Source organism: Mus musculus, chromosome 19, assembly GCF_000001635.26.
Source record: "Mus musculus strain C57BL/6J chromosome 19, GRCm38.p6 C57BL/6J".
Taxonomy (NCBI): Eukaryota; Metazoa; Chordata; class Mammalia; order Rodentia; family Muridae; genus Mus; species Mus musculus.
In genome coordinates, this window is record NC_000085.6 from 23,642,814 (window position 1) to 23,656,793 (window position 13,980).

The 13,980-nt window shown below is 44.2% G+C and overlaps 1 protein-coding gene and 1 pseudogene across 1 annotated transcript in view; one reads left to right on the forward strand and one right to left on the reverse strand.

Moving 5' to 3' along the window:
* Positions 1–9,999, reverse strand: part of 1700028P14Rik (RIKEN cDNA 1700028P14 gene) — a 94,053-nt gene extending 84,054 nt beyond the window's left edge. The window contains exon 1 of the mRNA NM_026188.2: positions 9,762–9,999. Coding sequence (NP_080464.1) covers positions 9,762–9,913 — 152 coding nt within the window. The 5' untranslated portion in view covers positions 9,914–9,999. The remainder of the gene's footprint in view (positions 1–9,761) is intronic.
* Positions 596–697, forward strand: Gm22144 (annotated as a pseudogene).
* Positions 10,000–13,980: the final 3,981 nt, after the last annotated feature.

The window sequence follows — 13,980 nt, forward strand, 5'->3', positions numbered from 1 at the left end:
ATGGGGGTCCACAGAGACTGAACCACCAGCCAAAGAGCATGTGGGAGCTGGACCTAGGCCCCCTACACATTTGTAGCAGATGCGCAGGTTAGTCTTCATGTGGGTCCCTTAACAGTTAGAGCAGGGGCTATCTCTGACTTGTTGCCTGCCATTTGGATCCCCTTTCCCAAACAGTACTACCTGGTTGGACCTCAGTGTGAAAGGAGGTACTTAGACCTACTGTGATTGGATGTACCATGGTGCAGTGGTACCCGGGGGAGGGGGGGCTTCTCCTTCTCTAATGGGTAGGAGTAATGGGGGGGGGGAGATTTGTAAAAGTGAGACTTGGAAGAGAGGAGGGAGGGGGGCTGTCTGTGATCAAGATGTAAAGTAATTAATTGATTAATGAAAAAATAAACAGAGAAACAAGATGATCCCAAACAGACATTTGGCCCAGGGACATACAACTGACATAGGATCTTTACATTTGGAGCTGAAAATATCTGAAAGCCAGACTTTTTTGTTTTAGATAGAGGTAACTTATCAATTTCTACTGCAGCAGAATGTGTCCCCAGTGTTCTATGAGAAGATACGTAACAATCATCAAGAGTAACGGCCTACCCTTAGAGGCATCGGAGGTGTGGCTGATGTGGCACATGTGTCAGTAGGTGGCAGAGAGGAGGGGCAGACCACGCCCAGGATGACCCTGCCCAGCACCATAATACACTCCTGAAACCACATCTGAGATGACCCCAGACTCTCAGAGACCAGGGCACCCTAAGAGGAGCAAGTGGACGAGAAATGGAAGAGAAAGAGAAACTGAAGGATGTGGTCACAAAGAAGACAGGGAGAGCTACAGTTTTGAGGGCGGTGAGGAACAGCCTGGTGTGAGCAGCTGTTGATGCCGCCTGGGACCAGGGTGGGGTTCTGGCTTGCACTGCCACAGGGGACCACATCTGGGTGTGTGGCCTTGCAGCAGCAGGGGTCTGTTACCCCCAAAGGCCAGGCCTGGGAAATGTTGATGTGTGAGGGCAGTGCAGAACTGGCCCAACCCCTCTCCTGGGCATCATGGAAGAGCTGGTCCTAGGGGCATGAGAGCAGGAGAGATGACCCAGGCCCTAGCCAGCTGCAGTACTCAGGAGAGCAACTCCCTCACCTCACACCCAGACATAGCGTGAGTTTCAGGTGAGCTGGGCAGAGGATAGGAACATGGTGGAGCTGGCCCTCCTACGCCCATGGTCCCCCATGCAGTGGCGTGGACTAGGGAGAAATACCCTCCCTCCTGCCTCACCTCGCCCCTCACTAACTATGGCTGGCAGGAGACCTGGCTCTGGGATCACAAGAGCAGGAGAGCTGTTCCTGCCCCTCACCAGTGGCAGCCCTCAGGTCCTACATCTTGCCCACGGGCAGCACAGTAGGGCTGGTCCTGGATGTGGGGGTTGTAGGTGAGCTGCCCCAAGGGCCTGAGGACAGGAGAGCAGGTCCTGACCCTTGTCTGCTGGGCAGTGGTGTGGATGAAGGAAGAGATGCCCCCCTCCTCTCCTTCCTCCCTCACCAACTATGGCAGGTGGGAGAGCTGGTACCAGGCTCATGAGAGTGGGCGAAGTGGCCCTGTTCCCCACTAGCTACATCACTTGGGACTGTGTGCCCTACACCTTGCCTAGGAAGCAGATTGTGCTAGCCCTGGTTGCAGAAGTTGCATGTGAGCCAGCCCTGAGGGCATGAGAGTGGGAGATCCTGTAGGCTGACCAGCTCAAATCTCAGACCCAGGTCCAGGGCTTTGAGTTGGCCCACCCCATCATTCACCCCATGCTAGAATGCATGAAAAGGAGGGTCCTACAGATCCCAAAACACAGGATCTCCATGGCACAGGGTAACAACAGGATATCGGACAAGAGTCCCAGTGAGGTTCCAGTACTGATAGAGTAGCAGAAGCCAGAGGCCTCATACCAGACCAAGGAGTCCCTGTAAATGAACATTTATAAGCATCAAAGAGTGGACAACACACTATGGCTTCCACAACAAGATTTTAACCACATGCTCAGGCCAGACACTATGGCAGGAAGAGCTCATGTGTGAAGGGGCTTCACCTAATTGCCAACAGGAAACAAAGGGAGACAGGAGGGGACAGGGACAAGATATCCCCCAAGGATCAGCCACCAGGGACCCACTTCCTACAGGTAAGTCTCACCTGGAATGTCAGAAACCTCCCCCAAAGAGCACTAGCTGCTTGGGAACGAGTGTTTAAACTGAGATGCTGCAGGCTGGACAGACAACTTCACACTGAAACCATAGTGATCTTTCCCACAAAACTGCTGTTTCACAAATGCCAGCAAAACAAAACAGACTTTCATGCAGGTGGTACCTTCAAAGCTCCATAGTCATTAGGTTTTTAAGGAAGGATCTGATTGGAATTCCATCACAGAGAGGATGGGAGATAGGAGCCAGGATGAAGAAGACAAAGCCACCTGAATTTTATTAGAGACAGAGAGAGAGAGAGAGAGAGAGAGAGAGAGAGAGAGAGAGAGAGAGAGAGAGAGAGAGAGAGAGAGAGAGAGAGAGAGAGAGAGAGGGAGGGAGGGAGGGAGGGAGGGAGGGAGGGAGGGAGGGAGGGAAAGAACTTCACTCCCCAAACTATTTCATTCAAAAAGCAATTGGAGGCAGCATGCGTCTATTGAGGAATGAAAGCCTAGACTAGATTTAAAATAGCTGTGGCGTAGGAGCTACTGTGGTGGCACAGACGAGAATGAAAGGGGAGCTGAGCGGAATGAATGTGCATCATGATTCTTACCCAGCAAAAACTAGCAATTAAAAAGATATTTTTAAAGCTTCGTAATAAGCCAGTTGGAGTGAGTCGGATTCGGAAAAAGATAAAGTATCATGCCTACATTCTGATCACTTAGAGAATGTGTGCTTTATAAGGAAAGCTCTAGAAAAAAAAGACTTTGACTCTGTTCTTACTACAATAACAATACATGTCCTTTATGGAAGATGTAGAAGTAGCAAGGAGAAAGAAAGAAGAGGCCAAACTATCTGGAATATGTATTTTGCTGCTGTAGGTACCAAATATCCTTCTGACAAAGTCTCATGCATATTTTAAATAAATGGTTCTAAAGCATGAATGTTTCATTTGTTTAATTGGCAGACGTGTGTTGTACAACGTAATGGATTTTGATCATGACATTTTTCATCCCTGTATGCCATGTTCTTTGGTCACATTGCACCCCCATCTCTTTCTCTGGACATTCTTTCCCTTCCCACAGATCTTCCTGTTTCCAACTCTCTCTCCCTTCTGCTTTCAATTCTTTATTATTAAGGACATTCCACAAATGTGAGATTGTGCAAAATTGATTTTTTTGAGTCTGGCTTACTTCACATGGCACTGCAGCATCTCCAGCTCCACCCAGACATCGTAACGTTAAAACTTTCTTTTAAAGACCTTGCTTTGCCCGGCACTAGTCTTCAGACATTGCTGGCTTCCCTTTAAAATAGTGTCTACTCTGATGAGGCCTCCAAGAAATACAACAAGTGATAAAGCATCGCTGATTAATTTCTGAGAAAATAAATTAGGAATTTTAGTCCTGAGTGAGATACTTAAAAGCCACGGTTGTTGAGAAATAAAGAATTTATTTAAGCTGGAAGTTCTCAGGTAGAGTGATCTATTTTGCCTTCTAAAGAAGAACATTACAGAACTGAGTATGAGGCTGTGTTATATGTTGGCCAACAGGAGGGAGCTATCCTGTGCAAATGTTGTAGCTTGAATGTGAAAGGTCTCCCACAGACTTGTAGTTTTCGAGCAAGTGGTCTCCAGCTGCTGGAGAACTTGTAGGGAGTTGTGGGAATTTTAGGTGTGGCAAAACTGGAGGAAGTAGATCATTGTATGTAGTGGGGGTGAGCTTCATCAAATGTATACAAACTGTGCCTCAAGCCCAGGTCTGCAGACATCACGCCTTCCCCATCATGGCAAACACTCTGGACCATTCTGACCCAAATAAGTCTTTCTTTCCTTACTTGTCATCTGTCACATGTCTGGTGACCAGGATGAGAAAAGCTGACACAATAGACCATCTGCCCTGCACTTAGATAGAATCTGAGCTGTCAGTGAGCTTCAGAGCACCACACTGAGGGACAGAGTATCCCACCAGCGACTATGGAATGATAAGTCTAATCCAGAGGCTGGAAAGGACGAGCCGTCAGATATCTGAAGAGCCAGCAAAAGCCAGAATAAATCTGCAAGCAGACATACCAAATGTTTAAAAAAGGAATCAATTCACCACCAGCAGCAGGCAGGATACCCCTGGACAAGAATAAGAATCCGGACAAGGATGTCTACACAGTTCTGGGAGGCAAACTCACCCTCACTCCTGACCGTCATGTAACTCTACTCCCATGATCCACACAAATGGATCCAGAGGAAGGAGAATGTGGAGGAAGGAGGAAGGACCTAGAAAGAATACAACTCTTCTCAAGCCAACTGTTTTAATCTAAAACAAGCCATTTCAAGCCATTTCAAGTTAGGAGTGTAGAACTGGTATGCTCGAATTCTTCTGAACTAGCCAGCAGTTTAAAAGTTATGGGGATCGGTTGTAGAAAATAAATCCTATTATATGCATTTGGACCATATGCAAATTTTTTTACTTTCTTTTTTTGAAACACATCCATCCCTATATGTAGCCCAGAGAGACCATGAACTCATGGCAATCTTCCCGCCTCAGAGTACCAGGTGCCAGGAATGCAGGCGTGCGCCACCATACCCACCAGTATGCAAATGCTGAATTTTGCTACCCACTAGATAGTGAATATATTTCCATGTCCTCAATCGACTTTACATCGTAATGAATGCACATGTGATATTATAATTTGAACATTTAAAAGATATAAAAATAGCTCTTTACAATATAAGTACTTGCCCCTACCTTAACATCAAATCCCCTTGCGATCCACCAGTCACTGGTGGTGTGTCATGTATGTAAAGATTTGTACAAGTGCAGCCCTGTTTTTGAATTCTTCTCTGATGTGTCACTTACTGTTCTATGTGCCCAAAGACCTGACACAAGGCAGCTTACAGCAGGAGGCATTTATTTTGGCATCTACAATGAAAAGGCAGAGTTCATCATGGTGGGGAAGGCATGGCCTCAAGCGCTGGAACACCAAACCACAGTGCAGCAGTCAAAAGACAAAGAAGGGGAGGCCAGCATGTCACTCAGCTCATTTGTAGTCACTGCCCTGCCCGGCCTGTGGAATGGTGTGGCTCGGAGTCAGGGTATGTCTTCCACCCTTAGTTAAACCTTTCTGGAAAAGCCTTCACAGACAAACCTAGTCTGTGCCATTCCTCATGGCTCATTCTAGACTAAATCATAATTAGATGATTAACCACACACTGTGTTCTTCTAAAGTCACTTACACAGAAAGCAACCAACGTGTTTCAATCTTATCCCTTTGAACTAGATTAGCTATGAAAATCAACACTAGTTTTATTAAGGATTTGTGCTGTAGTATAGCTCTTATCTTAGGATCTTAGGAAAATATCTGATTCAGGAGTCTAAAGTTCCAACAATAAGCAGGACATATTTATTGAAAATTTGACTGTTATTCTTTACTTCAGGAAGAATGATATTCTGGAGATTTTTTTCAAATCGGAGTTTTGGAACAGGTATGCATGAAAAGCAGCAGCAATGAGATCTGGTTTGTGTTAGCTACTCTTCTATTGCTGGGAAGAGACACCATGACGAAGGCAACTGTCTTAGTCAGGGTTTCTATTCCTGTGCAAAACATCATGACCAAGAAGCAAGTTGGGGAGGAAAGGGTTTATTCGGCTTATACTTCCATACTGCTGTTCATCACCAAGGCAGTCAGGACTGGAACTCAAACAGGTCAGGGAGCAGGAGCTGATGCAGAGGCCATGGAGGGATGTTCTTTACTGGCTTGCCTCACCTGGCTTGCTCAGCCTGCTCTCTTATCGAACCAAGACTACCAGCCCAGAGATAGTCCCACCCACAAGGTGGGACCCCTTGATCACTAATTGAGAAAATGCCTTACAGCTGAATCTCATGGAGGCATTTCCTCAACTGAAGCTCCTTTCTCTGTGGTAACTCCAGCTGTGTCAAGTTGACACAAAACTAGCCAGTACAAGAAGAAAAAGCAAGCATTTCATTAAGGGTGAGTCCATGACCATCATGGCAGGAAACATGGCAGTAGACAGGCAGGTCTGGCACTGAAGCAGTATAGCTAAGAACTTACATCTTATCCATAAGCATGCAGCAGAGAGAGCAGACTGGGCCTGGTGTGGGCTTTTGAAACCTTAAAACCCACTGGCACCCCCTTTTTCAACAAACCCATACTTCCTAGTCCTTTCCAAACAGTTCTTAGAACTAAATACTCAAATATATATGCGTATAGGGGCCATTCATAGTCAAACCACCAGAGAGCTCTAGCACTCTGTGTCTTTTCGGTTTCCACCTATCTCATCTCTACTTGCTCCTTCTGGAACAGGTCCCCAGACCTTAGCACAACTGAAGCCATGATGGAAGTTCAAGACAGGTCTTGGTAGCGCATAGGAAGCAACACCTGCCAAAATGGAACTAAGACCTGATCCATTCAAGTCCAGAGTTCTGGGAAAGCTTCAAATGTACTAACCTTGCTTTTAGATTTCTGCGGTTTCACTTCTGGCTAGCTGTTCTTATCTGTTTTCTACTTAAGAGCACAAAGGTAAAGGTAAATTTCCCCTTTACCTCTGGTTTACTATCCATGTCCAAATTAGCTTTCGTTAAAAAATCATTAGAACAATGAAGTTCCCTGCCCCCACAATGATCACATTTGACTCCCCCTGCTTTTCTTTCTCTCTTTCTTTCTTTCTTTCTTTCTTTCTTTCTTTCTTTCTTTTTTGTTTTGTTTTCTTCTTCTTATGGGGTAGGAAGATGGCATGGGGAAAGTGTAACTCTCAAGGTCCTACCTAACTCTGTGGCTGAGGCAAGAAAGAAAAACAATTAAAATTACAAATTTGTAAAATTAATCTGAGTCCTTAAAACTAGATATTGCCATGGAGACGAGGACAGGATCTGTCTCCATGGAGATCTGGTTGAATTTTTTTTCTTTAAATTATTATAATTTGTTACCAGGTGTCATCTGGCCAAGGAACAGAAGAAAATGAATGAACGAATGAACAAATGAACAGACGAATGAATGAGTAAACTCTTCTCACATGAGAGAATTTATTAAAGTATAATTTGTTCTGTTTCTGATTATACCAATGAGCGGATGGATATCCCAGGAAATAATTTTCTCTCACTCAACTCAGAATTTCTAATGGGAATGGCTTATGATGCAGTTCCATAAATGCTATAGAAAGGAATGGGCGAAGATGAATTCTGGGAAAGGTATTTCTTACTGGAAAGCAGCAGGCTGTGCAAGGGTGATAGGCTCTATCTCATTAGCATCCTAGCTGTAAGGAGGGCATGGGTCTCAGGTGATGTCATAGATTAAAAATAGTCCAGAGGTATCCCTTCACCTCCATCCTTTGTCACATCTACCTTACAAAGCTGGTTTGGATACTGCAGTGAGGTCAAACAGACTTCTATTATGTGCCAGATAGAGAGAAGCAGGGGAAATCCACGTTTAAACAACTATGAAGAGTAAATCAGAATTTCTCCTAGCTACACACTGCATTTGTACCTGCAAATATATAAAGTCCCTGGTGAAATACTCAGTTGAAGCAGACACCACAACGGTAAGCCTAGACCTTAACAATTGAATTTAAAAATCACTAATAAATATAATTCAAGAAACATTTGAATGAGTCACAAAATAAGGCAATCAAAAGCTAACAATCCTGGGTTGGCTGGCTGCTCTTTCCTAAGTGCACACACTCAACTTTACACTGTCTTGTTAGCATAGACATTAACGACTGGTTGGTTTGGTGAAGGGTGAGCAGGGTGTCGCCAGCTTCAAAAGATGCCACTGCTTCCAAAGCTGTTCAGTAGATTCCCATTAGTGCCTTTCTATAGAGGCACTGCAAACACTCAGGAGCACTGAAACCATCTCTCCCAGAGGAAACAGGTTTAGGTCCCTGTGGCCTCCTGGCCACGTTTTCATGAATCAATCAGTGTCTTAGGTGTTCCTGTTTTTTTTTTTGTTTTGTTTTGTTTTGTTTTGTTTTGTTTTCTTGTGAAGTTAAGGGATGGAAGCTGGGGCTTCCCATTTACCAGAAAAGCACTCTTCTACTAGATTACCCCCCCACACACACACACAAAGGCCCATGTGTGCACCTGCTTAAAGACATCTTATTTGATATATGTGTGTGTTTCATTAATACTGAACGTATCACTGACAGACAACACTAGACCTCACACCTGAACAAAATTTGTCTAATGCATGTTTTTTTCATAAGTTACACCCACACGACTTTGTCATGCTTAGAGTCATCAGGCAATACTACATCATGGTACCTGTGGGCATGCTAACAGTCTCACCATCAACAAAACCACAGAAATGCAAGAGAGCAAGGAGCATGAAACAGATCACAGAAATGACATCTATAAGAGGGAAAGAGAAGAAGGCAGATTTTTGCTTAGCATAGGCAGAGAGTACACTCTGCGATGAGAAATGAAGGCAGAAGGAGTGGAATGTATCTAGCAGACAGGCTTTTAAAAGTCTGCAGAACACCAATGGCAGGCATCACAAACAGTCCAGGAATGGTTGTGTGCACGCAGGCCTAAGGTCAAAAGCATTCATCGCTCTTCAAAGGCAATGGCGGCATAAAGTAGACAAGGCTGTGGCTTCATTTCTGTCTTCCCACTCCTCCCTCCAAGTTACAAATATGTTGTAAGTAGTTATTGTACTATATTTGGCACACACACCCTTAAAAGTGTCTAGTTTTCTCTAGTGTTGACATCACAACTATTGACTACTTGAACATAAGAGAAAGATAGGGACAGAGAGACAGAAACCAAGAGAGAGAGAGGGAGAGAGAGACAGAGACAGAGACAGAAAAGTGAATTCTAAGCACAATTCCCAAAACACAAAAGTAGGTCAAACGCTTCCCGGGGTTTTGAGAGCCCCATCATCAGAAGAGGACGGACTTAGAACAAAGTCCTCTAGGTCTTTCAATGTTCCAAGAGAACACACAACCCTGGTTCTTTGTGTGAATTTTAAGTAGTTAAAAAGATTAAATAGAACAGAGTACATGTCAAGCAAGTGCCCTGGCCTTACCCAAAGAGAGGCTAAACGTTGCTGCCTCTAGCTAGGAGGGTCTTCACGAATGATAGCCTGCAGGATGCTGAGGAACCGCTTATAAGTGTGTCCCCCCATCTCTAAACATTGGCAGCCCCTGTCCTCTGTGTGGACGGACCTTTGCCTCTTGCCAGTGAGCCGAACGTTCTAATAGGACTTTCTTTTACAAGTATGTGTTGCCTCAGGGAGGTGATTTTCAATCTATTAAGTGACCCTGGTCCTTTCCCCTGTGTAGAGGAGCTTAGAGCTTAAGTTTCCCTGATTAAAGCCCTGGCTGGTCCAGGTCTTGGTGTGTGCTGGGGAACAGTCCTGGAAAGCTCTCCTAGTTCACTTTGATATGGCCACTGCTCTTTGAAAGATCGGTTCCCCCTTTCTTCTCACTTGTTCTTTTTATCTCTTTGCCCTCCTTTTCTTTGATTTTCTTCTCCTCTTTCCAGTTCTTTCTTTCCCACTATTGTTTATTCTGTTATTCTGTTACTCTTTTCCCGTCTTCTACAGAATCCTTCTCCACTCTTCCTTCCCTAGGACCCAAGAACTGTAAGTATTTGGCTCACCAGGAATACACCAACACTGGCTCCGAGTATTTCTTGTGATGTGAGCGGAGAGTTAGAGAGCCTTTGCGCTCCAGCAAATCCGTGGGTCCAATCTCATACCACCGCTCTTTGCTCTCGAAGCACTCGTGACATTGGCTATCAAAGGTCCCCATGCCTGCGCTACAGTTGAGAACAGACCAGACTGGACTTCCCTCAGCGCCCGTCCAGCTCTACATTATACGGACAAAGATTCGGCGTCTCTTGTCTCCTTAGCAACCGAGGAGGGGTCAACGGAGGGGGCGGGGTCAGTGGAGGTGGGGTTTCTCCAGCCTTACTATCCTGATTGCCTGCCTTTTGAGTACTGGTTAAACTACATTTCCCAGAATACAGTGAGAGAGACAGGGTTTGCAGCTATTTGAAAGAGGACCACATGCTAGGATTTGTAGTTACCTGGGCTCACCAGCCTAACCTAAGCAAGGGAAAATAAAGGCTGGTGGTGCAGAGAAGCTGTTACGGAGAAATAGTACTGCCCCAAGTCTAGATTGGAACTGAACCTGTAGCAGTTGTTTTGACAGCCAATCTTCTATTACCTCCACACCTCCCCTCACAGTTAAATTTGACTAAAAGAAAACCCCAGCCCTAGAATATGACTGCTCTGTGCAGTTCTATTGCCTATCAAATAGTAGAGCCATTAAGCAAATTAGCTAAACAGCCATCAAAGGTTCTGTTGCCGTCCCAGATGCTGCTCTTGACCTTGTTTAAGCACTGCGTTCCTCTGACAAACAGGCCAGGGTAGGAACTGTGCAGGGTAGGGGAGGATGTGGGTATCAGGGGTAGTCTTAGTTTCTTTGGATTATAGAGGCCAAACTACCTCTCCTCAATTTCCGAACGGCAATCAACTCTAAGAGAACCTCCAAAGTCTTCATTTTAACATCTGACGCTTTGTAACATTAATTTTTGTCATTATTGTGGTGCTTGTACCCAGTACATGGTTTCCCCAGTGTCAAATGCACAAATGAATATGATATTGACTACCATTTATTCAGATTTCCACTGATGCCAGAAGGTACTAATGTCTGTCTGATGAGGCATGAGAGACATCCCTAGCACTCAGGAGGCTACTGTGGGAAGACTGAGATAGATACACGGGCTTCATCTAATGACTATTTTAAAAGAAGATTTAAAGTTCATATCAACCAATTAGAATATAAGAACTTATTTGGTTCCAGATTCAAATATACAATCTGGGAAAAAATTAAAATGAGTATTTTTTTTTGAACCACAGGAAAATTCATACTGAAGAAAATGTAAAGAAACCACATTACAAATTGATTCACTTATCAAAGATTATTGTATTGATGTTCTATATTGAGGAGTACTTCTGGATCTTATTTCACAAATTTGATTGCACACTTCTTCCAAGTGCATTTCCGTGGCCTTTGGTCATGGTGTGGAGCCCTGGGGTAAGCTAAGATGGCAATCCTTACTATCCAAAATCAAATAGATAGACTACACTTATCAGCTAAGCGTCAACAGAGTGCCAACCGCTACTATTTCAGCCTTTCCCTTTCGATAAAGGGAGAAACAGAAGTGAACTGTAAAAGGGTTCATGAAAGCCACATATTCAAGTCTATCCAATCAAGGCAGAGAATAATACTGCTGCAGAAAAAAATACAAAACCAAAAAAAAAAAAAAAAAAAAACCAAAAAAAAAAAAAAAAACATAACCACATTCCCTTTCTGTGTTTGTCAGTGCTCTACTGCTGTGAAGAGACACCAACACCAAAGCAACTCTTATCAAAGAAAGCCTTTGTGATGGTTTGTATATGCTCGGCCCAGGGAGTGGCAGGATTACAAGGTGTGGCCCTGTTGGAGTAGGTGTGGCTGTCACTGTGGGTGTGGGCTATAAGACTCTCATCCTAGCTGCCTAGAAGCGGTATTCTGCTAGCAGCCTTCAGATGAAGATGTAGAGCTCTCATCTCCTCCTGTACCATGCCTGCCTGGATGCTGCCATGTTCCCACCTTGTTGATAGTAGACTGAACCTCTGGACTTGTAAGCCAGCCCCAATTAAATGTTGTCCTTATTACAGTTCCTTGGCCATGGTGTCTGTTCACAGCAGTAAAACCGTAACTAAGACAGCATTTAATTAGAGGCTTGCTTACAGTTTCAGAGCTTAGTCCATTAATGATAATGGTGGGGGGGGGGGGACAGGGGGACATGCAGGCAGATCTAGTGTTGGAGGAGGGGCTGAGAGTTCTGCATCCTGATCCTTAAGCAGAAAGAGAAAGAGTGAACTGGGACCTAGCACAGGTTCTTAAAACCTCCTATCCCCTGTGATACACTTCTTCCAGCAAGGCCACAACTTCTCCAAGGCTGTACCACTCCCTGCAAATAAGCATTCATATATATGAGCCCATGGGGGCCCTTCTTATGAAAACCACCATATTCTACTCCCTGGCTCTCATAGGCTCATGGCCAACTCATAATTTAAAATGAATGTATAACAGTCTTAACACTGTTTAAAAGTTCAAAGTCTCTTCTGAAACTCATGGCAATCTTTTTATCTGTGTAACCTATTGTAAAATCAAATTAAAAAGTTGTTCACATACTTCCAACATGCAATGCCACAAAATGGATTACCATTCTAAAAGGGAGAAAGGGATGCACAGTGAGGAAAAAATGGGACCAAACCAAGACTTAAACCCAGCTGGGCAAACTACAAATACTGCATCTCCATGTCTGACGTCAACGAGCTCTTCAGATCTCCATTTTCCTTTCAGCTTTGCTGACTGCAACACGCTTCTGTTTCTTGAGCTGGTTCCACATCTGACTTGTAGCTCTCCTCAGCAGGTGGCCCAAAACTCTGGTATCTCCAACATCTTGAAGTCTCAACCTTGAGGGGGAGGGAGAGGGAGGGGGAGGGGGGGGAGAGAGAATGATCCCACCCACAATTAAGACTGGTCTTTCCACATCAGTTAATGATTTACCTGGGAAAAAGATCCACCTTCTCATTCCCTCTTTTCCCAAACTAATAGCTGGGTGCTTGTGCTCAGTTCTAGGAGAGCCTTATCTCAGAATCTTCCAAATCAACAGCAGCATGCACTCAACCCAGTTGTTAAAATTACTTTTCTTTACCGGGTCTCTTTTTTTCTCTGTTCCTTCCTCCTTCCTTCCTCCCTCCCTTCCTTCATATATATATATATTTAGATTGCCTACATTTCTTTTAATTTTTCACTGGTTTATTTTTATTTTATGTGCATTGGTGTTTTGCCTACATGCATGTATATGTGAGGGTACTGGATCCCCTGGAACTGGAGGTATAGACGTTGAGAGCTGTCATGTGGGTACTAGAGACTGACGACCCCAAACCCCCCGGAAGAACAATCAGTGCTCTTAACTGCTCTGCCATCTCTCCAGCACCTACCAAAGCTCTGTCTATCAAGTAAAGAGACAAAAAATTTAGAATGGCTGAAAATTCATTGGTATGATCTCTATGCCAATTTAATTTAAGTAGATTTAAAACTGTACTTAAATTGCATCATACTTATAATTGAAGAACTAAGCAGTAATCAAGGATGGCATAGCTATTGTTCTCCACAAACACGACCCCCCACCACCAATCACAGACATAAAAATGTTGGAGCCCACATATTATATATTCTTATTCATTCTGAGCCTTTCCATCACCAACCTCTCTCTTCTTTCCCCTCTCCCTCATCCTCTTGTGACTTCTTCTCCTTTTGTTTCTTGCTTTTCAATGCTTGTTTTCATCATCCCTTATTTTATAAAATTCATTTATTTCCATCTCTGCTGTCTCCCTGCTTTCCTACCCTCATCTTCTTATGGTTAGAGGTAGTATGAATTTGAGAGTCCAAATCATTTCTCAGCATGAAGAGGAGAAGAGGAGAGGAAGAGGAAGAAGAAGAGGAGGAGGAGAGGGAGGAGGAGAAGAAAGAGGGAAAGGAAACTGGCACAGTTCAAAGTTATATAAAAGTGTGAAAGAAAAAGAGCTGCACCTATCAACAGAGTCCTATAAACTGGAACCTAATTTTATGATCCAGGAGCTACTGAAGAAATCATCTCTAGCAACGGCATCGATCTTAGTTCTTTTCCTCTAACTTCTAGAAAATTACCAACAGTTCAACTCCAACTGCCTGTTTTAGAACAATTTTTTTAACTCTGAGTGTGATGCTTCTGTGCTTTGGTCTGTGAACCAGTTCAGCCTCTACTTGCCCTCAGG